The sequence below is a fragment of the Moschus berezovskii genome, chromosome 28 (assembly GCF_049115385.1).
Source record: "Moschus berezovskii isolate FMDL1 chromosome 28, NW_MosBer_1.0, whole genome shotgun sequence".
NCBI classification, from domain to species: domain Eukaryota; kingdom Metazoa; phylum Chordata; class Mammalia; order Artiodactyla; family Moschidae; genus Moschus; species Moschus berezovskii.
Genome location: NC_142487.1, coordinates 12376400 through 12402636, shown reverse-complemented (window position 1 = coordinate 12402636; position 26237 = coordinate 12376400). Strand labels below are relative to the sequence as shown.

The 26237-nt window shown below is 45.4% G+C and overlaps 2 protein-coding genes across 6 annotated transcripts in view; both read right to left on the bottom strand.

The window, feature by feature from the left end:
• Nucleotides 1-3228: 3228 nt before the first annotated feature.
• Nucleotides 3229-8011, bottom strand: MC5R (melanocortin 5 receptor). The gene is made up of 2 exons (XM_055416815.2): nt 7652-8011; nt 3229-6689 (listed from the first exon to the last, which is right to left on the bottom strand). The coding sequence occupies exon 2, from the start codon at nt 6662-6664 to the stop codon at nt 5687-5689; it is 978 nt and encodes a 325-aa protein (XP_055272790.1). The 5' UTR covers nt 6665-6689; nt 7652-8011; the 3' UTR covers nt 3229-5686.
• A 7235-nt stretch (nt 8012-15246) lies between these two features.
• RNMT (RNA guanine-7 methyltransferase) overlaps nt 15247-26237 on the bottom strand; it is a 29330-nt gene continuing 18339 nt past the window's right edge. Inside the window, exons 8-10 of one of the 5 annotated variants that reach the window (XM_088833367.1) lie at nt 25473-25574; nt 24438-24471; nt 15247-15912 (exon numbers count right to left, since the gene is read on the bottom strand). In XM_088833367.1, the coding sequence (XP_088689493.1) occupies nt 15551-15912; nt 24438-24471; nt 25473-25574 (498 nt within the window). In that variant the 3' untranslated portion in view covers nt 15247-15550. Of the gene's footprint in view, nt 15913-15951; nt 21353-24437; nt 24472-25472; nt 25575-26237 lie in introns of those variants that run through there. The other 4 variants (XM_055417263.2, XM_055417262.2, XM_055417265.2 and 1 more) reach the window with 4 other exon arrangements.

Here is a 26237-nt window from a genome sequence, read left to right as displayed (position 1 = left end):
TAACTTATATGCAGAGTACATCATGAGGAACGCTGGGCTGAAAGAAGCACAGGCTGGAATCAAGATTGCTGGGAGAAATATCAATAACCTCATATATGCAGATGACACCACCCTTATGGCAGAAAGTGAAGAGGAACTCAAAAGCCTCTTGATGAAAGTGAAAAAGGAGAGAGAAAAGGTTGGCTTGAAGCTCAACATTCAGAAAACAAAGATCATGGCATCTGGTCCCATCACTTCATGGGAAATAGATGGGAAAACAGTGGAAACAGTGTCAGACTTTATTTTTTTGGGGCTCCAAAATCACTGCAGATGCTGATTGCAGCCATGAAATTAAAAGACGCTTACTCCTTGGAAGGAAAGTTATGACCAACCTAGATAGCATATTAAAAAGCAGAGACATTATTTTGCCAACCAAGGTCCGTCTAGTCAAAGCTATGGTTTTTCCTGTGGTCATGTATGGGTGTGAGAGTCGGACTGTGAAGAAAGCTGATCGCCGAAGGATTGATGCTTTTGAACTGTGGTGTTGGAGAAGACTCTTGAAAGTCCCTTGGACTGCAAGGAGATCCAACCAGTCCATTCGGGAGGAGATCAATCCTGGGTGTTCACTGGAAGGACTGATGCTAAAGCTGAAACTGCAATACTTTGGCCACCTCATGCGACGAGTTGACTCACTGGAAAAGACTCTGATGCTGGGAGGGATTGGGAGCGGGAGGAGAGGGGGAACGACAGAGGATGAGATGGCTGGATGGCATCACTGACTCGATGGACATGAGTTTGAGTGAACTCCGGGAGTTGGTGATGGACAGGGAGGCCTGGCGTGCTGGGATTCATGGGGTCGCAAAGAGTCGGACACGACTGAGCGACTGAACTGAACTGTGTGCGCTTATGACTCAGGAGCTTCAGCTGAAAGAGACAAGGAGGGCAAGGTGTGTGGGAGGGGTGGAGCTCCCATGCTCTCCAGGTGCTGCCAGATCTCAGGTGTTCTCCATCCCAGAAGCTCTCAGAACCCTGTCCGGTAGGGGGCTATGGAGGCTTCCTGACACAGGAGTGATTGATTTAAACCTTGGCCCTTGGCAGCTGAACTCCATCTGCTGCTTTCCCCTTCCTGACAGTGGTGAGGGGGTAGGGGTGTGACTGAAAGTCCTAACCTCTAACCTGTGAAGGATTCCTCTTAGATGATTCCAGCTCCTTTAGGGGGCATTTCAAAGGTCCCCTCATCAACATTACAAAAGACACATTAATTGATCTCAAGGCTTAGTAAATTCCGAGAGTTCCAGGAGCCCTGTGCCAGGAATGGTGACAAAAAACCAGATACATATTTCCTGTTATACATCACAGTATAACTTTGTGCTACACAAGTTCACTTGTAGTTACACAGAGTGCACTTCCCCTCGAAAGTGCCTGTTAGAGTGGTTCTTGGCCTGTCAGCTTCTCAAGGACAAGGCACACTCCTGGCCTTGTGAGAGGTACTGCTTACCCCCGTTCAGCTATGGCCCTTGCATAGTAGGGTTGCTTTCTCCAGCTCACTTTGATGTTGGGTCACAGATGGTGAACATGTGAGCGGAAATAGGAACTTACATGTGTGCGTCAGGATGGAGCTTCTATCGTCCTGTGTCCCAAGTAACTAGGAGACTCCTTGATAATTTGTGCTCAATACATAACACGATGAAAACTAAACCTTTGTTAAGATGCTGAGACTTGGGAGTTGTTTCTTCTACAGAATAACCTTGGTTCTCTAAGTGGGAGTCTTTGACCAACAGCATCTCATAGGTTATTCAAAAGGTGAAATCTCAGTTCCTGCTCCAGGCCCACCAGATAAGTATGGAAATTGTTACTTCAAAGTGGCTGAATCAAAACCAAAAGTGGGTGCTCAGAAAGCATGGAGGACAGTGCCTGTAATGTGGGGGAAGAGAGCTTGGCTGATGGATAATCTACACAGTCATACAAGGACAGGTGAGAATAGGGGTCATGTGCACTGGCTACAGTTGGCTGTATTTGATGAGATCCTCCAAGGAGATGAGCTACAGAGACAGTGACCTGAATACCGCAGGAGTGAAAGAAACTCAAGATGGGAGCACAGCAATGTGAATGCACCTAACACCCTGTAACTGCCGGCCTGATAATAGTTAAGATGATAGGTTTTATGTCATGTGTATTTTACCACATGTGTATAAATAAACAAATATGATTCATCAATGATGCATCTAAAACCATCTTTAAAAAAAATTTTTTTTCAGGAGAATCTGGAGTCAGGGGCTTGAGAGTGGGGAGATACAGCATTTTGGACTCAATAAGTAAAAGTAAGCAAGTTGAATAAGTAGATCAATTAAATCTCAGATGTGGCACAGGATTAAATCAAGGGGGTGGCTTTCACCACCATCACAAATCCTCTGAGTGGTTCCAAGGAAGCTGCCAGTGTAAAGTCCTCAGAGTTTGTCAGAAAGATCCAGTAAGTCTTTCAGCAGGGCAAAATGGGTCAGGAAAAAGAAACCAAAAGCATGACTCCCTCTGAGTTGGATAGACTCAAGCATGCATATTTAAGATGAGAGCAAGAACAAGTCTTGGGGGCAAAAAGGAGAGATGGACAGCAAGCCTGGGAAACAAACAGGCCAAGGTGGGTCCTGAACAACAGGGCTGCACTGGCCACAGGCTGCCACTGAGCCCTGGGGAGGTGAGGCCAAGTCTCCTACTCACTGCTCCTGGGAGGGGTTCATGACTGTGCAGCCCCTCTTCCACCATCATTACATTAGGAAAAATATCAGATAAGGTGGCCTTTCAGTTTATTGGTCTCCAGATCAAGAGGAGCGACATCTGGGCCCGATGTAGAGACTACCTACCGTTTTAGAGTTATTCCCTCTCTGGAAATCTCAACACACACCCGCCACCCATCTGTGAGAACTCAGCCACAGGCCTCATTCCACAGCACACACAATCCATGCCTCCTGAATTCACATTTAGTTGTAGGTAGCACCTTGGACTTCATTTTGTAATTAGACCTTGTACCTGAATCAAAGGAGGCCAATGACCACTCATGCATCATTTTCATTTTAAGCACCTTGGGCTTTGGACACTGCTTCTACAAGTCTTGAAGTAATTCATGCTCCCCAAACTGTAACAGTAGAGATCACTGAATGGCACTTCTCTACCCCTCTACTGAGAACAGATAATAACACCAAAACACTTACTGAAAGACAGAATTCTGGACAGGATATAATGTCACGTGTACAATTTTATTTTATTACCAGGAGTTAAATCACTTTGAACTGATAAATGACCATCCCATAGGCGATAAATACCATCAAGAAAGCACCATCACACCTCACCAGTGAACGTCCCTCCTCATTTTGCAGCAGCTGCTGACAAATAGAAGACCCAAGACCCTCTGATTATCAGAGGTCAGAATGGCCAGTTAAAATGGGTGGTCTGGTCCTTCCGTTTTATTAACCTTTTATTGAGCACATGTTTCTACATCAAATAAAGTTGCTGCAAAAGCAGAAATAGTTAATATACAATAACGTACAACAGTTCTATGGATTTTTTTGGTCTGGGGGCTGTGGCCTGGGATCCCAGGCTCATTTACAGATATTTACTGAGTCTCTGCATTCCGGTTACTTCTTCCAAGTAAAGACTCATCAGAACACTTAGCTATTTCTGCACTACTTATACAGAGATTATAAGGCCTTTGAGCATTTCCTCAAGGACCTTTGTAGAGAAGGTCAGACCTTGTCTGCAGCCAGTATCCACCCAGAGCAGCGAGTCAGCCTAACGAGAGTGAGTCCCCAGCAGAGCCACAGGGCAAACCACGAGGGCTGAGGTGTGATCTGCCTATGGGATTGCAGCCCTGGTGACCTCAGTTAGCACTCTGAGAGTGCTGGCGGGAAGCAGGCTAAGTACACATTTGGTTAACAACGACAAACAGCCGAGCACCAGAAACTGCTATGGCAACAGGGTCCCCGAGGCAAGTTGGGCAGCAAGAAGCCCGTGTTCCTGGAGCTGGGGATCCTGACACGACCCACATAACTTGGACTGGTGGTTCCCAGCACAGTCATATGGAGCTCACTCATGCCCATGTGTTCACATGGGAATGTCAGCTAAAAGGACAGGACGCATTTGAAGAGCTAGTTGCCTGCTCAAACCTCAACTGTCAACAACCTGCTAATTTGCCCTTTCTAGAAGATTCGTATGTTTTATGCACTTTCCTCCTTGAGCTGGCACCATTTTTCTCAGGACTCTGAGCTGCTGAGTGGGGGTCTTGTCTATAGGTTGTGCTTGTGCATGGCGCCCAGGGAGGTCTTCTGGTCAATAGACCCTCATACTCACCACTCTATGACCCTAGTGGGCCACTGCTTGTTTACATATATTCCTTCATTGGGGGCAGTCTAGGCATGAATATCCACAACAAAAGACAAGAGAATGGAATTCAGAGCCATAAGAACCAAGCCCTTCAGATGAGAGCCCTGGCCACAGAGGTTAGAGCCATGCCCAAGGCCCACACCAGCTCCATGGCCAGGCAGGCCTCCTGGCTTCCAGACCACTGCTTTGACAGCCCTCTGCATCCTCTCCTAGCACCACCCATCGACAACATTTCCTTTAAAATAAATAGACAGTCTCTAGGGTGCTCTTCAAGTTTCAAGTGTTCTCATGCTTTCTCATGCCAGCCCTGTGGGGTCAGCACAGATGCAACCTGAAATGAGATGATTAAGGTGACACTGCCCATTAGGGGCAGAGTTAGGACTGAACTCCACTTTCCCAGTCCATTCTGCACTGGAAAAGATTTGACTTAGGGGACTAGCGCTGGGCACCTGGACTTCTGGAGTCAGACTGCAAAGTGCAGACTGTACAGTGATGGGGCTTCAGACTCCAAGACAGACCCCATCAGAGAAGGTCAAAGATAGCTTGACTGTGGGGTGTGTTCACGGCAGGTACCTGGGGGCGCCCCCATGGCCCCAAAATGCTCACTTGGAAACTCTGGACCAAATCAGAATAAGACAGTAAGAGAGAGTCACAAAGATCTTCATGCCATGTAAGGGAAAGTTTGTGGTAAGAGGTTTTCTGTCTGGATTAGTGCAAAAACATGACTGACAGAAATATAATTAAAGAAATGTCATCCCTGTACAATCATGGACACAAGCCATGAAACCAGGAGTTCAGGAAAGGAGAGCTGTGGAAAATTCCCACAGCAAATAGACAGGAAATTTCAAATGGAAAGAATCTAATTGCTCTACTCTGCCCTGAAAAGCATGCCAACTTCCCAGGGGCATCACAGAAAGTTAGGGAACTGCTTCTGGGACAGAAAGTGATCACGCACTGTAGTGTGTTCACAGCTTTTCTCCCAGGTCCAGCCATGCACATCATGCTTAGACTTGCTCATGGAGTGTCACCTCCCCTGAGCACACAGAAGATGGAGGGTGCCGGGGACCCCAGAAGTGGGTGGGAGCGGGAGAAAGTGCAGGAGGAAAGCAGGCAGTAAGAAACTGTCATGGGCATTCTCAAGGCAGAGAAGTGGCACGTGCACCTTTGACCCAAAGACTGCCAATCAGGGAAAAGCTGCCTCTTAGACACAGATTTGAGGTGGAGAAAAGATGAAGGGCATGCATGGTGTAATTTCCAGTTCTGACTCTTCCTAACCCACCTTGGCATAAGGGCGATGAAGGAGAGAAGGGCTGCAGAGAGAAGGACTTTTACTTTAGTACCTGCTCGGGAACCTACAGGGTGTTCTGAAGCCCTGAAAACAAATTATCTCCTTAAAGGTCTTCCGCAACTCTTGGCTGCGGAAGGCATATATCAGAGGGTCAATCACAGAGTTACACATGATGAGGATGAGGTACATGTTGAAGTGAGACATGAAGCAAGAGCAGTAGATGTTCTGAGGACACGAGATCATCAGGATGAGGTGGAGGAAGAAGGGGGCCCAGCACACGATGAAGACGCCCAGCAGCATGGCCAGGGTGATGGCGCCCTTCACGCCAGTCCTCTGCCGCACAGCGCTGCGCCCAGGCAGGGCGGCGATGCGCCGGACGTGGGCTCGAGCCAGGAGGAACATGTGGGTGTACAGAGACGCCATGAGGAGCAGCATGGTGAGGAACATGGCGATGAGGCAGGCGACCACGTATGTGGACTCGTAGTACACGATGAAGACCGTGCCGCAGCTGGTGCAGAAGGCCCAGATGCCGGCGATGATGGCCCCTGAGCGCCGCCCCGTCATGATGCGCTGGTAGCGCAGGGCGTAGAAGATGGTGACATAGCGGTCCACGGCAATGGCCAGCAGGCTGCACATGGAGGCCACCACGGAGATGCAGATCATGGAGTCGAAGACGTTGTCCAGGTGCCGCACAGAGGCGTCGGCCATCACCAGGTGCTTGTTGGTGAGCAGGTAGATGGTGATGGTCTCCCAGGAGTTGGACAAGCTGACCAACATGTCAGCTACCGCCAAACTGCCCACGAAGAAGTACATGGGGGTGTGCAGGTTCCGGTTCCTCACGATGGCCCCGATGACCAGGATGTTCTCCAGCAGGCTGATGAGGCCCAGGGCCAGGAACACCTCTACCGCAATGCCCATGTCCTCACATGGTGAGGACGCGTTCCGGACACTCAGTCCCGAGAGGTTGCCTTCAGTGGCGTTCAGCCCAAGATCCAAGAAGTGCAGGTGGAATGAGGAGTTCATGGCTCCTCTTCTGAGCAGCAGATCACTATAAAACAGGTTTTAATTCGTGATCCAGAGGGGTTAACAGTCTACAGAAGTACATGCGTGTGGAGCGCAACCACACCGTGAGCAACGTGCCCTGTGTGCCTGGGTCCTGGATCCCGGATCCCGGAATAGAGTCCCTCTAACGTGAAGCCCCCTCCACCCTTCTCCCCTCCTTCCACAGACCTCCTGGCAGAGTCATTAGACACCTCAGCATGCACAAGACACTCTCAGTCTTATTCTTGACTTCTTGGTGCCCATGCTAACTCTCAAAAGTGCCCCAGCTCACAACCTGCAGAACCTCTCCAGTCTCCTGGTTCCACACACACAGTGACTGCCCCAGGTTTCCTGAGTGGACTCTGAGTCCAGAAGGACCTGCAGGTCTCAAGAGAGGCAGACTGGTACCTCCTGTTCATCCTGAAGCCCCGAGGATTCATCCCTACAGTTGTCACTAAGATTGTAACCAAGGTGATTGACTAACTTGAGCATAATCACAAATAAAAGTGACTGTCTTCAATTCATAAGTTTAGGTTTCACATACACACTAAAATTGAAGCCCTGAATTAAAATTTCCCTAGCTTCTGTGTTTGAAATTCCAGGAAGTCAGATTAACAGATAGTTGTATAAGTTCCACAGAAACAAAGTACAAAGAAATGAAGCATTTAGATTTACCAAGAACTAGAGCAAGATACTTTCCTCCTCTGTGGCCTGATTCCTCTCCCACGATTTATATTCAAAACTCTCTTTGCCCTCAAACTCAGAGCATATCTAGAGAAAGAGTCACAATTTCTGTCATCACCTCCATCATCAAGAGTCACTGTGTGTTATTTGTCTAGTTTGGTTTCAGGGATAACGGCCACCACACTGACATTTGAGTCCCCAGCCAGCTCTTTTCCACACGCAGGTCAGGCACAGTTTGCATCCATTCAAGCCAACTTGAAGCGAATAGAAAGCGTGGCTATTTACCCGTCTCCCTTGTCTCCCTGGCGCGGCTCCTCTTGCACAGCAGCCGTCAGGCTGCACTCGGGACCGGGGCTCGGCCTGGGCACCAGGGGGAAGTGCCATCCCCGCAGGACGAGGACTGGGTGGCAGAGGCGCTGCAGCCTCCCTGTGGCTCATCCTTTATGCAGCTTCGCAGGACCGCCTCCTTCCCGCCGCCGCCCCCTTCTGTCCCTGCTCTCCAGTCCCGGCCTGAGGTACCACCTAGTGGTCAGAGCAGGGCCCTTCCTCTCCTGGCTGACACCTGCACCTTCTGTTTGTGGAAAATCCTTCCTGCAAAGTGTGTTCAAATGTGTTCTGCAGCAGGTTGTTCTTCTTGTCTCTTCCTCTTTGAACTATGGAAATACTATGGGATCCTGTGACAGCCCAGGACACCAGTCACTGGTCCCCTGATGACTGTTCTCTGGAACTGACCATGGCGACCCTAAGCTGAGAGCCTGATCCACCCCTTGTGGGACCAAGATTAGCCCTTCTGCAAGGACTCTGCTGGGTCAGGTCCAAGACAACAAATGTAATTTTGTTGTTATTCAGTCACCAAGTTGTGTCTGACTCTTTACGACCCCATGGACTGCAGCACACCAGGCTTCCCTGTTCCTCACCATATCCTGAAGTTTACCCAAGTTCACGTCCATTGCATTGGTGACGCCATCCAACCATCTCATCCTCTTTGTTACTCAAGTAAAAAGGGAAAAGAGACTTTCCTTTGGCCGAACATCCTGGCCTTGGGCAAGAACTTCTGGATCTCCCATTTCTCTACTTAGAACACACTGACCTGCAGCCCTGCTAGACCAGGCCTGGTAGAAATGCCCAGGGCTGCTTTGCTATCAGAGATGTGACCAGACGGCCTTTCCAACCAAGTCGTTGGAACCAACACACTGGTGTCCTAGGGCTGTGCCAAGGGTTGCAGGCTGGAACGGTAAGAATGGTGCCGTGTACACACAAAGGGACGGTTGACAGAAAATGGATGATTCAAGCCTCCCTTACTTGTTTTTCATGCTCCATCAGCTTGGGCTCTACAGAAGATTCTGGCTTCCCAGTCAAGTGGTAAAAGTGGAGACTTCTGTTAAAGATTATTAACCATCCAGATGACACAGCACAGCTGCCATAGGTGCAGCCCTTCCTAGCTTGCGTGCTGGTGACTTTGTGTGTGCTGTACATGAATTGGCTTCCCCCATGTCTCAGGAGGTAAAGAATCTGCCTGCAATGCAGGAGACACAGGAGATTTGGGTTTGACCCCTGGGTTGGGAAGATCCCCTGGAGAAGGAAATGGCAACCCACTCCAGTATTCTTGCCTGGAAAATCCCATGGACAGAGGAGCCTGGCATGCTACAGTCCATGGGTCACAGTGGGTCAGACACGACTGAGTGAATAACATATACATGAATTAGCTTCATCTTAACAGGAGCCTTAGGAAGGGGGTCCTCCCATCACCCCATTTCACCAAGCAGCAAACCAAAGGTCCCAGCGCTGGAAAGGAGCACAGCTGGGGCTCAAATTGACTGGGCACGAAAATGCCACCAGAGGGGCCCTTGCAGTCATGGGGCTCACTCTGCACCAGCCCCAGTGGTCACTGCTTTCCTACATTTAGTGCTGCTAAATTTGGTGTGCAGCATTCTTGTTTTGTTCTGTCTTTATCAGGTTTCGGTATTCAGGTTACCCTGGCTTGGTTAAGTAAACTGGGGACAGATTTCAATTATTTCCTATTCTGAGCCAGTTTGAATGAGGTGGGATTTATCATTTTCTTGCAGGAGAGAGACCCCATCGATGACAACAGGACTGAGAGAATGTAGACTAAGCTCTTGCCTCCTGGCTCCTCCGTCATAACAGCATATACACCACACACAGGGCACCCCAAGAGCACCAACTCCACCTGGGGGACCCCTCCTCTGTGAAGGATCCTGTGTCCTTCTGTTTTGTTGCCCAAACAGGGACAATGCGACAACCATCAATTCAAAGGCACAGGGGAGACTCTTGGGCGGTCTGTGAGGCCCAAGCGTGGGACCTGCTGGACGCCCTGCAGCACAGCTGGTTCCCAGATGCCAACTCGGGGGGTTTACTCCACAGGAAGCACCTGGGCTCAGAACCTGGGGGAATGGGAGAGGAGCGGTGGGGCAGCTGGGCAATGGAACGGGCCCACAGCTCAGTCAACCCTACTCAGAGCTCTGAGAGGTGAGTGAGACAGCCTCTCTGCTCTGCCTGGAGGGCTCACCAGAAGCCTTCCCCCGCCCCAGGGAGGTGTGAGGTCTGGCAGGCACAACGGAGGGAACGACACGGCACAGGCTGTTGACCACCCCTGCGGCTGGGCAGCACGGCCTCCCTTGAAGGGGTCTGGGCAGCAAGCGTCCATGTTCATGGCTCACAGCATCAGACTTTGCTTCCCCAGCTTTACTGAAATATTATTGTCACATGACTTATGTAAACTTAAAGCATACAAGGTGATGATTTGATACATGTAGATACTGCAAAATGATGACCATAGTAAAGTATTAACACATCCATCAAGTCATTTAATTACCTTTTGATAACACTGAAGATCTTACTCTCTTACAGTACAGTGTTGTTAACGACAGTCACCAGAACTTATTCTTCTTACATCTAGAGGTTTGTACTCTGACCAGCATCCCTGTTTTCCCCACCCCCTGCTCCTGGAAACCACCAACTGATGCTACTTATATGACTTTGGCTTTGTTAGCTTCCCCATATCAGTGAGATCACATAGCGTTTTTCTTTCTCTGACTTATTTTACTTAGTATAATACCCTCCAAGTCCATCCATGTTGCCACAAAAGGCAAAACTTCATTATTTTTTATGGCTGAATATTATTCCACAGTGTGAGGAATATTTTTATTTCTCCATTTATCTGTTGATGAACACAGGTTGTTTCCACGTCTTTGCTATTGTGGGTGATGCTGCACTGAACATGGGGGTGCAGATGTCTCTATGTGACACTGATTTCATCTCTTTTGGATAAATATCCAGGAGCTGTTGTTCAATTGCTAAGTTGTGTCTGATTCTTTATGATTGCATGGACTGCAGCATGTCAGGCTTCCTGTTCTTCAGTCTCCCAGAGTTTGCTCAGATTCCTGTCCATCCATCCAATGATGCCACCCAACCATCTCATCCTCTGTTGCCCTCTTCTCCTCATGCCTTCAATCTTTCCCAACATGAGGGTCTTTTCCAATGAGTCGGCTCTTGGCATCAGGTGGCCAAAGTATTGGAGCTTCAGCTTCAGCAACAGTCCTTCCAGTGAATATTCAGGGTTGATTTCCTTTAGGATTGACTGATTTGATATCCCTGCAGTCCAAGGGACTCTCAGGAGGCTTCTCCAGCACCACAGTTCGAAAGCTGGATCATATGGTAGTTCTATTTTTTAATATTTTGAGGAATTTCCATTGTTTTCCCCAGTGGCTACGTCAATTTATATTCCCACCAAGAGTGGAAAAAGGGTTACTTTTCTCCACACTCTTGCCAGCATTTATCTCCTGTCCCTTTGATGACCGTCATCCTAACAGGTGTGAAGGGATAGCTCATTGTGGGTTTGATCTTTAGCAAACTCTTCTACATGCCATCTCTGTGCTGAGGCTCCCTAGATGCCATTGTGGGTTCAGCCACAGAGGCAAAGCTTACCTGGGTGAGACACGAGAGAGCATCATGTATTCACAGAAGTTGGGTTACAGACTTTAACTCCAAGGTATGTAAAATATTTTCATATAACAACTCACCTGATCCTCCCAGCAGCCCTGGGAAACAGTTTCTATGTCACCTTCTCTGCAGATGTGGACTCCAGGGCTCTGAGAAGCTGAGTGGATTTTCTGGCACTGCTGGGCTAAGAAGTGATGCCACCAGCTGTTGAGCCCAGATCTTCTTGCTCCAAAGTCCAGGTTTATAAATACACACAAGCCCTGTACACTGGGTACAAGCACTAGACAGTGGAGTCCTAAGCAAGCACCAAATCTCCTATGAACATTTGTTGAGAGCCTACAATGCCTGTGACTGACCCACAGGTCTAGAATCTCAACAAATCCTCCAGCAACATATGAAATCAAAATCTTTTTTTTAAGTCAAAATCTTTAGCACTGCCTTCCATACAAGAAGACCGAGGCTCAAAGGAGACTGACATAGCTATTGATGAAAGCAGGACCCAAATCCAGACTTTTCACCACATCTATGCTTCATACAGAGTCTGGTGTCTTCTTGTGACTCAAGTCACATGTCATAGGTGGAAACTCGGGTGCGACAGACCTGCAGAGGCCATGGGAGAGGAGCAGGGAGAATGTGAAGCCAAGGGGCAGAAGAGGGCACTGAGGGTGGGGGGCAGGGCCCAGCCATGGGGCCACAGGGGGGCCCTTGGTTGGGGTGCTAAGGTCTGCGAGCTGTTACCTGAGGGGTGATCCCCAGCCCTAGGGCCAGCATGGGGGAGGGAGGGCCAGTCACAACATGTCCTGTGGTTGGCTGGAAGGTTTAAGAGTAGTGGGAAGGCCTGCAGGGTTTCAAGCAGATGAAAGCAGCCACAGTGAGAGAAATAGGAGTCAGGAGGGCAGACAGCTGTGAGTTGACAGCAGTGCCTCATGGTGAGACGTTTAGATCCCTGGGTGGAATTTATCACCCAGGATTCTGTGATCTGGTTGATTCATTTTCAGACCATGCTCCCCTGAATATCAAGCCTGAAAACCAAGGCAGCCCTGAGCCAACAGTTTACGGAGCCCGGACACTTAAAATGCCACACCCACCCCTGTGTGTCCACAGGCAAGAAAGGGACAGCTTGGGGTTCAGGGATTCAATGTGGGGCTGGCGGTGGGGTGGGGGGTTATTTGTCGTGTCATAGGTTTGTTTGGGTTGCCAGGACAGGGTCTGTGGGTTCTCACATTCAGAGTGTGAGTCGAGGTTCTGTTAGTTCTTGGGAAGCTTATTTTTCAAATCCTATGCACTTTTCCTTTGAAAAGGACTCAATTATCATCCTTTGATTCAGTATAAAGCTAAGAATCTTAGCAGAAATCTGAATTGAGGCAGTCTTTTCCTTCTAGAAGTGTATAAAGCCTAATAAGCAGGTTGAACTCACTGTGTTCCTGTCAGAGGGCATCAGTTACATCTCTCGAAGATTCTCGGCCTGGCACTTGGATGATTGTTGGGACATTAGCCACAAGCTCTAGGAGGGGGTCTCTGCAGGTTTTAAATCTTGCCTTCCTGTTCATGTGGTTGCCTCACCAGCTTTGTTCAGGAAGGGCTACTTCACTGCCTGCTACTTCAGGCTTCACAATAGGACTGCTGTTTCATAACACGAAATTTGGGGTTCCCTCTACCCCAAATTCCTCCCTTTTCTCCTTCTGTGGCCACTGAACTCTTATTCATCCATTTAGATCCAGGCACAGTATTGGAGTAGGAGGCATGGCAACCCACTCCAGAACTGTTGCCTGGAGAATTCCATTGACAGAGGAGCCTGGTAGGCTACAGTCCATAGGGTCACACAGTCGGACATGACTGAAGCGACTAAGCAGCAGCTACCCCAAATTCCTCCCTTCTCTTCTCCTGTGGCCACTGAAATCCTATCCATCCTTTCAGATCCAGGAGAGCACCTCTTGCTGGGAACCTTTGGGACCAGGTGCTGTGCCCTCCGACCTGTGTGACATCTGACACCTTCCTGGTTGACTGTTAACTGCCTGGCAAAGGTCTCCCCTCTGGGCCGTGAGTACTTCAGAATCCTGCTCAATCACTAATAAGAAACGAAGTCTTTAAATGTTTCATAGTAATCTCTGCCATTGTTTAAGTTCCTTCTCAGAAAAGTCGTTTCAGAAAATAAGGTCTGACATCAGCTGCCAAATAACAGAAGTAAAATCCTCCTGTTTATAATCTGGATGCTGAAGACCCCATGCTGACATTTCTTCCTTAACCCCTTTCTAAACCCAAAGAAATTTAGTTTAGGATATAGGGAGGGAAATGAAAAAAATTTTTATATAAAGAAACACTCCTTAGAAATAGGATATGATGAGGTCACAGGGTAGGGAGTCTGGCCAAGTGGAGAAGAGGAGCTGAAGACTTATCATTCAAGGAATTAGAATCTACGACAGCATTTCTAAAGAGCAGTCTACAAACCATAAGCATCAGATTTACCGTGGAGCTTATGGACAGGTTGCAGGCACCTGAATCAGAACTTCTGGGAGAGGATTTTGTGGTTTTAATTAACTTCTAGCCTTAGGCTCAGTCAAATTTGGGAATAACTGTGCATTGAATGCATGTTATTTGCCAGGAACACAATGTGTGTGTCCTTATGTGTAATATCTGTAAGACGGGTGTTGCCCCCATTTTACAGGTGGAGAAGCTGAGGTTCAGTATTCTCCACTCATAGGCCAAGGTCACACAACTAGGAAGTGGTCGCAGTAGAATTCTCGAAGTCTAACTCCAAAGTTGCTTATGGAAGAAACTCGGTTCTAATAAAGAAAAAGTAAATGGGATGAATTGAGATCTTCCTTTTCTCCTTCAAATGTTTTGTTTATGCTATTCTGAACAATTTGTTTTCAATGGAATTGTGTTTCTAAGAAGCAGCAGCAGCGACCTCTGTGTATAAATAGCTTCTAATTCATGTGAATGGGATTTAAAATGACAGCCCTTCTCCACTGAAATGAAGTGACTGAGCCTTTAGTGGAGTAAAATGACCTTGAGATAAACAATTAAACAAGGAAGCATCTTGACATGAACTTCTATTTTCAGAAAATAGAGATGAAGTGGAGGAAAGAAGCGTAATATTTAGCAAATGTTCCCTCACGTTAAAACCTCTGCATCCCCAGAGTATCTGTCTCATTGGTGATCTATAAATAAAGTACAGACATCTATGTCTGATCCTCTATTTCAAGATCTGCCCTTTCTCGGCAAATAGGAGGTCCTGCCCACAGCCTGGTGCTGGGCTGTAGGAGGGGCACAGGGATGAGGAAGCCCAACCATGTCCCCAGGGAGCGTCAGTCAGGCCCAGTGGGATTCCTCTGAGTTGCATACGGCAAACCCCGGGCCCCACAGGAGGCACCATTGCAGGGTGGAGGCTGCAGGAGTCTGGGCTGCAGGGTGCGGAGACTAGGGGTTAGGTGAAGAATCTGCCTACAATGCAGATCTGGGTTTGGTCCCTGGGTCAGGAAGATACCCTGGAGAAGAAAATGGCAACCCACTCCAGTATTCATGCCTGGAGAATCCCATAGACAGAGGAGCGTGTTGGGTACAGTTAATGGGGTCGCAAAGAGTTGGTTACAACTGAAGTGACTTAGTACAAGCATGCTAGGAAGGTGCACTTCAGGGGCTCGCCAACTCCTCTGAGCACCAGGGTCAGCCTCCTGGAAATGTGGTGCCCACGCTTAGTTGCAGCTCATGAGCTCAGGAGCTGCAGCTCATGGGCTAAGTTGCTCCGTGGCATGTGGAATCTTCCTGGTCCGTGTCCCCTGCATCGGCAGGCAGATTCTTATTCACTGTGCCACCAGGAAACTCCTATCCTGTTATTAAGACTATTATAAACTGATCAGTGAAACAGAAGAGAGTCCCAAAACAAACTCACACATATATGATCACCTATTACATAACAAAGGTGGAAAACTGGTGTCATAAGGATGGTTTTTCTCAATCAACGATGCTGGGTCAGCCAGAAATCTGACAGAAAACATATACTCTAAATCCTAATTCACACTATTAGCAAATCAACTCAGTAAGATTTCTGATTTAAAAGTGAAAGGTAAAATAAAAAAGACTAGATGAAAACACAGAACATCTTACCATCTTGGAGTAGACAAAGATTTCTTAAACAAAAAATGTCAACTATAAAGAACATCAGTAAATTGTATATTAAAACTCAGAGCTTTTCACTTGGAATACATAGGCTCTGTGCTGGGGTTAATGACGACCTCCAGGTCTCACTTGCCAAGGGGTGTCCCCCAGGACTGCTTCTGCCAGTGGCACTGTCCTCGTGTTGAGCCACTGCCAATCCACACCCCTATATGAGACCCTCCAATCAGTCCCTGCTCCAGCTGCTCTATCAGGAGGTGGATACGTGTGAATCACATTGATGGGCTCTTGTGCACTTGGACTGCTGGTTAGTTTGGTCAGTGGGAGGCACCAGCAGAAGTGGAAGCAGAATCCACAAGTGAGATCAAGGAATGTCATGGGGAACGTGAAGCTGGCCTGAGTGTCCATTCCATGCAAGCAGTGATGGTCTACCTTAATCTGTGCTGCATCTCCAGTCCCTTGCCTGCAACCTGGATAGTGAAAGAATACACACAAAACAGACAAATGAACAATTATGAAATGGATGAATAAAATGACATACTACATGAGCTCTGAAAGTGGTGTTCAATATAAAGGCACATATCACAATTCAAAAGCAAAACAAAAAGAGCTTTTCACCAAATATAATCTCACAATACATTCAACAAATGACTTATATCCAGAATATACAAAAAAAACAGTCCACCCAATAGAAAAACGGGAAAAACTTGAACAGACATTTCACAAGAGGACAAAGGCCAATAAGCATGTGAAAAGTACTCAGTCTCATTGAGTGTGTGGTGTGAGTGATAGTCACTCAGTTGTGTCCAACTCTTTGTGACTCCATGGACTGTAGCCTGCCAGGCTCCTCTGTCCATGAAATTTTCCAGCCAAGAATATTGGAGTGGGTTGCTATTTCCTTCACCAGAGGATCTTCCCGACCCAGGGATCAAACACAGGTCTCCTGTATTGCAGGCAGATTCTTTACCATCTGAGCCACCAGGAAAGCTTATCAAAACAGATTTTTCTAAGTATAAAGACAGGTCAACTAACGAAAGTATCAGCAGATACATGCTTGACTTTATCTTATGATCTACAGACAATACATTAGAATATGTAATGAATCCATACACAATCTCATTAAGAAGCGTTAAAATGAAACCTAAAGCCAGTGACATACCACTATGTGCCTGCCAGAATAAAATGAAAAAGACTGACACTACTGAGTGTTGGTGAAAAGGTGGAGCAACTGGAACTCAGAAAACCTGCTGGGCCAAGTCCAATAACGCTGAGCACACTGTCTGCACTGTCAGTGACCCCGCAGTTCCACTCCGAGGCAAAGAAGAGTGCCCATGCCCAAAGTGCACAGACTGGAATACCTGAAGCAGCACTATTAACACATTAATGACCAGAGATTTATTAACACGTCTTTTGTTACCCAAACGTTATTGACCCAGGACTTATCAGTAAGTTTTTAAGACAGTGATACAATTAACATCAAAGTTTCAGAGCTCAAAACTGATCAAAGGTTCATCATACAACTTATGATTGTCGTTATCATTCACATTTTGCTCCATCAGGTTTTGGTTTCAACCTTGTACTATAAATGCAAGTTTATTACCGGGAAAGTTTTCAAAAATGACATGTGGCTAAATTTTGAGTGAAGAATTTTTTGGTGAATTTTATGCAGATACTTTGCTTGATTATTCAAGAGACATATATACTGCCGTCTCAGAAGATAACAGTTCTTCAGAATATAGTTCTGACTTACATGACGTGATTATTATACCAACAAAAAGACAAAAAACCTTAGTGATTGACTCTGATACGGAAAGTGGAAAAAAAAAAAAATCACCATACTGGAAAAGGCTTTACAGGTATGTCAGGCTTAACTACTGAATGTAATAACCCATAAAGTGTTTGTCAAATAACAGAATTAATTTTTGGCCAGTCACAGGCATTAGTTTCTGCAAAAATCCCCCAGTCAATAATGAGGTTAATAGTATTTTCAAACTGGGAATGAACCAAACATCCATTAGATAAATAACATGTGGTTTATTCACGTGACAGAATACTATGCAGTCATGAAAACCAACCATGTACAAATACATGCAACAGAAAACTCACATACTGTTGAGCAAATAAGCCAATACAAAGGAAAACATATTCTTTGATTCTATTCATAAAATGTCCCACAACAGACAGAACTATCCCATGCTCTTGGAAGTCCAGACAGTGGTTACCCATGGGAGGCAGCAACTAAAAAGGAGAAAGAGGGACTTCTGGGGTGCTGGGAACATTGTTTGATATGGGTGCTGACTGTATGCATGTTTTCCATCTGTGGCTTGCCAGGCCAGCCTGGGAGAGTACTGCTGGGTGCCCCATACCTGTTCAGTAGTGCAGTGAGAAGCAGGCACACGTGCCCCAGGCTAAACGGGAACAGAGGAGGATGTGAGGTGAAGAGCTGGCTGTTACCCAACTCCGGTTCCGTGTGTGTCTGCTGAAATAAGTCTATCACTAAATAAATGAGTGTAGCAGCCACTGTATCAACTACCTTCAAAAAATCAGGAATAATGTTGTCAGAGGGCGGGAAACGAAGAGGTTTCCTATCAGATGTGCAGCATTTGATGTCGACCAGGGAGGTAGTGATATTATACACCCATGCTTCCTGTTTGACCAAAGGGCAAGTAGGTGTCACAGGCATTATGGTGTAACTGTGATTACAGGGCCACATTCCCTGGATCTGGCCTCAGGCGGAGGTAGACAACAGAAAGTCAGTTCATAAAAGTCATGCTCAGTAGCTTGAATATTTACACTGGCAGTTCTTCCCCGTACAAAGATTTGCACAGGAAGCCAAATTCTCATTAAAAGGATGCTTGAAGACTTACCAAACAACACAATGACAATGAGCTAAGACAGGTTGAATCAGTTCCCAGAAGAGCTAAAGGGCCTGCAGAGCTGGACAGCCAACAACGCTCCTGCAGTCTCTCCTGTGCTTACCCGTATCACATCCTGCCTCCAAACCTGTCTCACTTGTACCTCTTTGCTCTGATTCTCTAGAAACACAAATAACATGAATGTAGACGGCAATCATACTTCTCAGAATTTCAAGTTTGGGGAGGGGTGAGTAGGAAACCCTGCATTGATAATCTACCTCTCAAGAATCATCAAAGCCTCTAATCAATTCTTCTCTCCCTGGATGCAGATTTCTCTGGGGAGTCACACTGGAGTGGAGGCCTGGTGGCCTCAGGGCACAGTTGCCACCTGTAGGCTGCTGTGGCCGGCAGGTCAGGACACTCTCCTTTTGGTGCAGTGGGAAATGGCCAGTTTCTCCCCCTGAATTCTGGCCATGCAGTGCCCTTGCTTTACTAAATTCCAGACCCAAAGAATTCCATTTGATTGCTCTTAGTTACATACAACCAGCCAGGTTCCCAGCCCATTCCTCCCAACTTCTTTCCACAGAGGCTGTATCTGATCCTCATTTCTACTTCCATTCTCAGAGGACAAATATAATGGCAGGTCTGAAAGTGCCCTTCAGTCACTCCCATGAGCACCTGACATCACTGGCCTGATAATGAAAAGCCCCCTCTCCTAACAGTTTCCCCATGTCTTGGATGGAAAATCACCAAATATTTAGACTGCAGATATGTGTGGGAAGTCCCACCAGCTTTTACCCTGGTGATGGGAGTTCTTGAGTCACTGCCCACCGCTAGCTGCAGCAGGAGACATCAGGGAGGAACAGCAGGGAAGGCAACAACGTCATAAACCCGCAAAATGCAATAGCCAAGACGCCACACCTTCCAGGGAGGCTCCGAGCACCTCTGAGCACACGTCGGCTCACTCAGACCCCAGTGCCCACCCAGCTCTCTCTGCTTTTTATCCTTCTTTTCCACTTGGCTTTGCCACCACAAATTATTCCACCCAAATTTTCCATGGAGTGGAGAGAGCAGGAGGAGGCTAAAAATATGTCTTATTACTTGCTTGGAATACACTAAGATCACTACATGAGGACAGGGATAACAGAGAAAAGCTTTTCATTCTATACCAAACTATCACAGTACTTTCTGGCACTTTCCCCCAGAACTGATGTGATACTGAAGAGCTCACAAGCCCACCTCCCAGTACCGTCACCAAACCTCAGTTGGCCAATGACAGCCACCAGTCAGAAGTGCTATTATTTATTTCCTCCAACAACTTATGGTGGACCACCACATTTTTGTAAACTGGTAACAGCTGGAGAAGGACAGATTGTGGAAGGAACAGAAATTAGGTAACCTGTGTTACCTAATAGCTGAAATGTCTGCTATTCTAACACGATGAACAATCAACACATGTAAACAAACTAAGAGACAACCAGTTTTTTAACAAGTATTCTGGATAATTACAGAAAGAAATGTCTTTTAAAACTATGCATGAAAGAAATTACTTTTAAAGGAGTATGTACAAATACTCTGCTTTGCTCTTTAAATTTTTTGCTATATATCAAAACTGGTAAGTTTTCTAAACGGTGATAAATCAAGGACAACAGTTCACTTTGGTGTCAGTTTCTGAAGAGTCATGCAAGAAGCCAGGGCTGAAAACTCTTAAGGGTTCTGAAATGGCAAATGCAAACTCCAAGTGGGGATGAGACACCAGATCCTACTGTGCCAAGCACAACGCTGTGATGGAGGAACATGTACTAGTTCTTTCTGGGCCAAAGAGGGGAACGGATTGACAGTACACAGGATCATGGCCCAGACCTCCATCAGGAGGATCTCTCCAGCCTCTCTGTCAGCTCCCTTCACAGCCACACACTGCCCACTGGCCCACCCCAACACTTCCATCCCTGCGGATCCCTGCCCTCCCCCCAACTCCCTGTCCGGTTCCTTATATAAATCTGAGGAAAATGTGCAAACAAGTTCACATGGGAGATGTTCACTAAATCTTGAGAAAAATACCCACAGCATTTTGGTTCAGTAAAGAAAGGAATTACATCCTTAATAACTAGAAACATTAACTGCTATCATCAGGAACTCCTATGAGAAAGCCCCCCAAATGTAAAACAATTTTATGCTGGAATCTGAAATGTTCTGTCCAGTTCTAGAACTCAATCATGTTAGCAAATGAACTGCTGCTGCTAAGTCACTTCAGTCGTATCCGACTCTGTGCGACCCCATAGACGGAAGCCCACCAGGCTCCCCCGTCCCTGGGATTCTCCAGGCAAGAACACTGGAGTGGGTTGCCATTTCCTTCTCCAATGTGTGAAAGTGAAAAGTGAAAGTGAAGTCGCTCAGTCGTGTCTGACTCTTAGCGACCCCACGGACTACAGCCAACCAGGCTCCTCCATCTTGCTATTTAAAATGAAATTTAATAACTGGCTAGAATCCTAAAAGTTAATTAACTTTTATCACCATGTAAATTTTAGTTTTAAACTTATATTGAACACTGACATTCAGTTACAGAGAGCAATTATTTTAACCCTGAAAAACACAAACAAAACTTTGGAAATGAGCACACATCTCTGTGAATTAGTACACTCCCACCAATTCTACAACTGCAATACGTTTAATACTGTAAGTAAACACTGGACGAAGCAGAGCACTGGTGAAAAGAACTCAGGCTTTAACACGTCATTTTATAATTTTTATGAGCTATGAGAGTGGAGGCAAATGGAATTCTTAGAACATTACTTAAAAATAGATTTTTAAAGACATAGGTCCCATCTCATTCTTATATACACACACAAAGTTCATCTGTCACAGACAGCAAAAGTTACATTTATACACTGACGTTTCCAGCAGCATCCTGCCCACTGAGACATTTAACAAGGGTTTCAGATCTATGGAAGGTGGACCGTTCAAATCTCTATAAGACAGAACACAGTTGTTCTGGTGCCACTGCACGTGTGACGTGCTCACTGCTGCTTCTCAAACGCAAAAACCAAGTAAATACCTAAAAAGAAAACAAATAAAATTAGAGGTTGGTTTCTCGTATCTTCAGGGCAACAGTCTTGGTCTTATTCATAATTTAGTGAAAATTCTCATGCAGCTTTTGAAAAAGAAGTTCCATTATTTATTTCTAAGAGTTCTTCAGTAAGTGTGAGTCATACTTAAGTAGATATGGGATCGTATCTATTTACTTGAAAACAAATATCCACCTACTATAATACTCTGACATCACAGCCACAGAGCAATCAAACTCAACAGCTCTAAAATCTCTACTGACAGGTTGAGGGGAAAAAAGTATAAAAGCAAAGAAAATGAAAACAGGAAACTTTATGATTTAATTATTTTTACCTGGAATAACTACACTACTGTGAGTGCACAGGTACTCTTAAGTTTGCTACTTGGCGGTGGGTGAACCCTAAAAAAAACTGTAAAGGAATATAACGTGCATGTTGAAGTTCATCCAATTATCCAGCTGTAGTGCTAAGGGCATGATAAGAAAAGTGGGCCAAGGCTACCTGAGGACTCACAACCCCAGCAGAGAGCATGCTCACAACCCAGCCTCAAGAGCATGCTCCCTGAAACCAGGCCTCCTGCTCCATGTGTGTTCACTCAGACAGCCAAATGCACCTGCAGCTCCTCATCCTGAATCACTGAGGTTCAAATATATCTTCTTCTAAGATATTGACAGATGTTATAGTTATGAAAATGACAGAGATGACAAAGTCTCGATATCACAAGAATGTTCAGGATGTTCACCAGGACATTCAACCAGCAAGTCAAGATAAGAAGCCATGTGACTAGGAAGCCTTGCCCCTTGGGTCAACTGTGGAACAGGGGACGGATGAAGGATGGTAGACCATGTAAGGGCCTCCCAATCCTCGAGCTCTCTGCCCCCCAATCCAGTCTGCACAGAAGCACCAAGGCAGTCTCCCCTAACACCTCTCTGATCATGCTGTTCTTTACTGCTCATCTACTATCTCCCAAGTCTTTTAGGAGTAATGAAAGACGGTTGGCAGCAGAGCAGACAGACGGGCAGAAAACAGGCAGAGTGATCATCAACACTGTAAATTCCTCTTAAGGGAGGGTCAGATAGCAGAGCAACCTAAAGCTCTCATGAGCAAGTCCTGAGGCTCAGGACAGTTCAGCATCAGAGCTTGCCCTACACTCCAAGTGCTCTCTCTACAACCAACCCTGCCAAACCCACCCCAAACACTTCTGCAACTACTGCAGGTAACCTGGCTGTCCTGAGCTGCTCTGACATAGGGTCATTGAAAACTAATGCTCGATTTCAGATCAGCAATGAGTAACTTTCTCTCTTTTCTAACTCAAAAATTCTGGAAGTCTCACTAATTAGATATAAAATGCCTTCTGTGCCAGCATTTCAATTGGGATTTAAACAAACAAAACTTGAACCACTTCTAATTTGTCAGCAACACATTTAAAGCATCTTCTAGAAGAGCAGCAAGATCTGGAAATACGAGCTCATGATTAGACCAGTCGGAGTTTAAAATACAGCTTCTCAGACTGTGGAACAACCCACAAAGCCCTCTAGGTTGTAAGAGGGTAACTCGTCACAGAGCAGACGGCCCTGACACGATGATCCTGGCTGCCCTGTCGCCACTAATCCTTTCCTATTGCTCTTCTCATCTCTAACCTCCCTCTTCTTCAACTGTCTGGAGGCATCTAATTCACCTGCATAGTATCACAGAAGTCCACATTTAGAAAAACAAACAGTCCTGATCTGCAGCCAGCAGCACCACCACGACCTTTGCCCAAGGTTATCCTGCTGTACCGCCCTTTGGCACTGACAGGACAGCTAAGGCAGCTGCGTATCTGCACTCCAGGGAGGCCAAAGAAATGTGTCGGTTTCTGCACACATTCCCACATTCATCAGAGATGATGTCTCTAATGTCTTCCAATCCCAATTCTACTCAAGGAAACAATATTCTGAGACAAACAAGCTCAAAGTGTTAGCCCTTGTCTTCCCTTTTCCTCTCTCTCCATTCAGCAAGTCCTAAGACTCCTCCTTTCACGTGGGCTTCTGTAAGGTGAAGGCTGCGAGTGTGAAGCACCTGGGTTAGCTCTGACCTTAGCCAAGCTATCTGCCTGATTTCTTATCTGTGAAAAGGAGACATGATTATCAGTAGTATACTCATTAAGCTATGAGGACAGAATGAATAACATATGAAAGCTTCCAAAAGCGACCAGGCCCAGGCTAAACATTCCATAACGCCATCTGTTATTATTTTCCAATTTCTCTAGTTTTCACTGAGCGCGCCTTCATCTGTTTTCCCCATTACAGGAACTTCAGCGTGTAGAACAATTTGCCTAGAAGTCACTTACTTATGTTTCTTCCACTACAAGGCAGAGAGGTAGTATTTATTTTTTGTATCCCCCAAAGCCCTTTCTTGGATCTTTATGTAACTCAATATTCAAAATGTTCATCTCTGATTACCTCTGATTTTCTCTTCAATATAATCAACAAATATTTAAGCGAAGAATGGGAACTACCTTGTAAGTCCTCAGGGTGACCATATCGGGCACCACCATCACCCTGGCAGGGAGGCTCTGGGACCTTGAGAACTGGCCAGGCCTCTAACTGCTCAGCCAGAGACGTGCGCCTCACTTCACAATGCCTCCACATCATGGCCGTTCCCAACCACATAACCTCCAAGACATCCTGCTCAGTGCTGCTTAACTGAGCATTTTAGCATTTACTGAGCCTTCACTGTCAACATCAGAGAGGCCATAACCAAGTGAAACACAAGGAAGTGGTCCATAAGCCAAAATTCCCAACAGAAATGTGAAGGAAAGCTGTAAAATACAGCTGGCTTTGTAGTAAAACAAGCAGACAATGGAAATATTTAAGAATGCTCAAAGTTCACATTAAGGAACACCTTGCATATCCTTTCTTTTGGAATTGAACAGCCTTGCAAGACAAGGGGAACTAGACATTTATAGGAATTTTGTGTGAACACAATCATCCCCTCACAATCTGTCAGAAAAATTTCTAAAATCTTCCAATTTTAACAATCACTTTGAAGCAATCTTTGCAAATGTCAGTAAATCTACACTGACGATATACTCACTTGTAGCTTCCCATTCTGATTTACTTAAGGTCCCCTAAAATTTAAAAAAATAAGGAAGAAAATTTCAGATTGAATATAGAAGTACATGTATACTTATTTTTCAATAATGGTCAGAAGTGCTCCAAAACCCTAACTTCATTATAAATATACATACAATTTACTGTTACCGTGATCTGAATATAAAATAAATCAATGAGATTAACTTTCAATGCCATCTTCTCATCACTTTTGTGCCCTGCCAATTCTCTAAACCACTGATTCTCAATCAAAGGGTGAATCTGCATAAACAGGGTATTCATTTGTAACTGGAAAAACTTGGGAGAAAAAAGGCCTATCTTGAAACATCAAATAATACTACAGGAGGGAATAAGACTTTGTTTTTACAAAGGAAATCACAAAATATCTATCATACAAAGGAAATAAACTGCATTTAGTAACATACTTGCTATTTTGCAAAGACAATGAGTAACAAGATACAGTGACAAGTCTAATAACTAAGGAAATGAAGAAGTAATAAATGTTGAAGAAGTGATAAATAAACATCAATACTATAAGATGTCAACAAAAATGTGTTACACAAATACCTATAATTTCTATTGATAACAAAGTCACAGCCACAACAAGTAATACCACTATGGTTGTGGAGCATTCATAATTGAGGAAAATGTGAACTTCCACTTAGAAGTCTGTGAAGATGTAATTTTTCCCCATCTAAGTTCATAAGCCCCTGAATTATATCTATGGAACACTGCTAGGCAGTAGTGTCCAGACTAAGATACAATGATATACAGCAAGAAAACTCTCAAGCCAAGCCAAGAACATTCCTCCCATCCTTACTTTCTCAAACACAGTACCACATTTCTCAGCATTAAAGTGCATTTGATTCTGTATTCTATAATTATAAAAAGTTATAACTTAGGAGAAACAGGCTAAAGTGTATCTGATTTATAAGTCAGTGAACCCAAGTATTGTAAACCAGTGAAATAATTTAAGTTTCCATTTTTCTATAAGACTTGTTAAAGAATGAAACCTTACCAAAGGCAGCTTCACTTGACCGTTCTTCATGTACTTCGCTGCATGTTCATAGTCACCCACCTTCTCAGAGGCAAGTCTGGAATACTCGTTTGCAGGATATGGCTAAGGAATCAAGGGAAATTCCTAGTTGAGTCGTTACACTGAAATTTACAATTCAGAATGAAACACCCTAAATCACTGAAATGAGACAATAATCTTTAGGTATTACTTCAGAAATAAAAACTACACATACTTTTGAAATATTAAAAAAAAAAAGGAGTTGAAGGGAATCCTCTCCTCTCTGAACAAAGCAGCTGCTGTGGTCAACAATGAGCATGGCTGGAGTATCTACCATTAAAGAGTGTCACAGAGGGACTGAATAGTGTCCTGAATCACTGCCAAGACCACTTGGCAGTGAACACCTGTATCTCCGTGACTCCCGGGCAAACGTTTTTTCTGCCAAACTCAAACCTGAAGGAAGTTATCAACAGAAGAGTTAAACATTCATCTGAATGTTACAGTGACTTAACTGCCATGGAAGTACAAACAGCAACTGGAAATAATACAAATAAAATGTTCAGTCAACAGAACCTTGGGAGTTTTGGAAGAGAAGGAAAACCTACAATACAGATCGTCTCCACAATTACACAGAATATGAAGAAGGGCCTCAAAAAATGCTGTGTTTTTAAAGATATGGTGACCAAATGTCTGATATTCAAATTACTTCAAGCATTATTTTTAACCAATTTTAAGTATTAGGTTGGTGCAAACGTAATTGCAGTTTCA

Coding starts and splice junctions, on each gene's coding strand:
- MC5R (XM_055416815.2), bottom strand. CDS start 6,664: ATGAACTCCTCATTCCACCTGCACTTCTTGGATCTTGGGCTGAACGCC.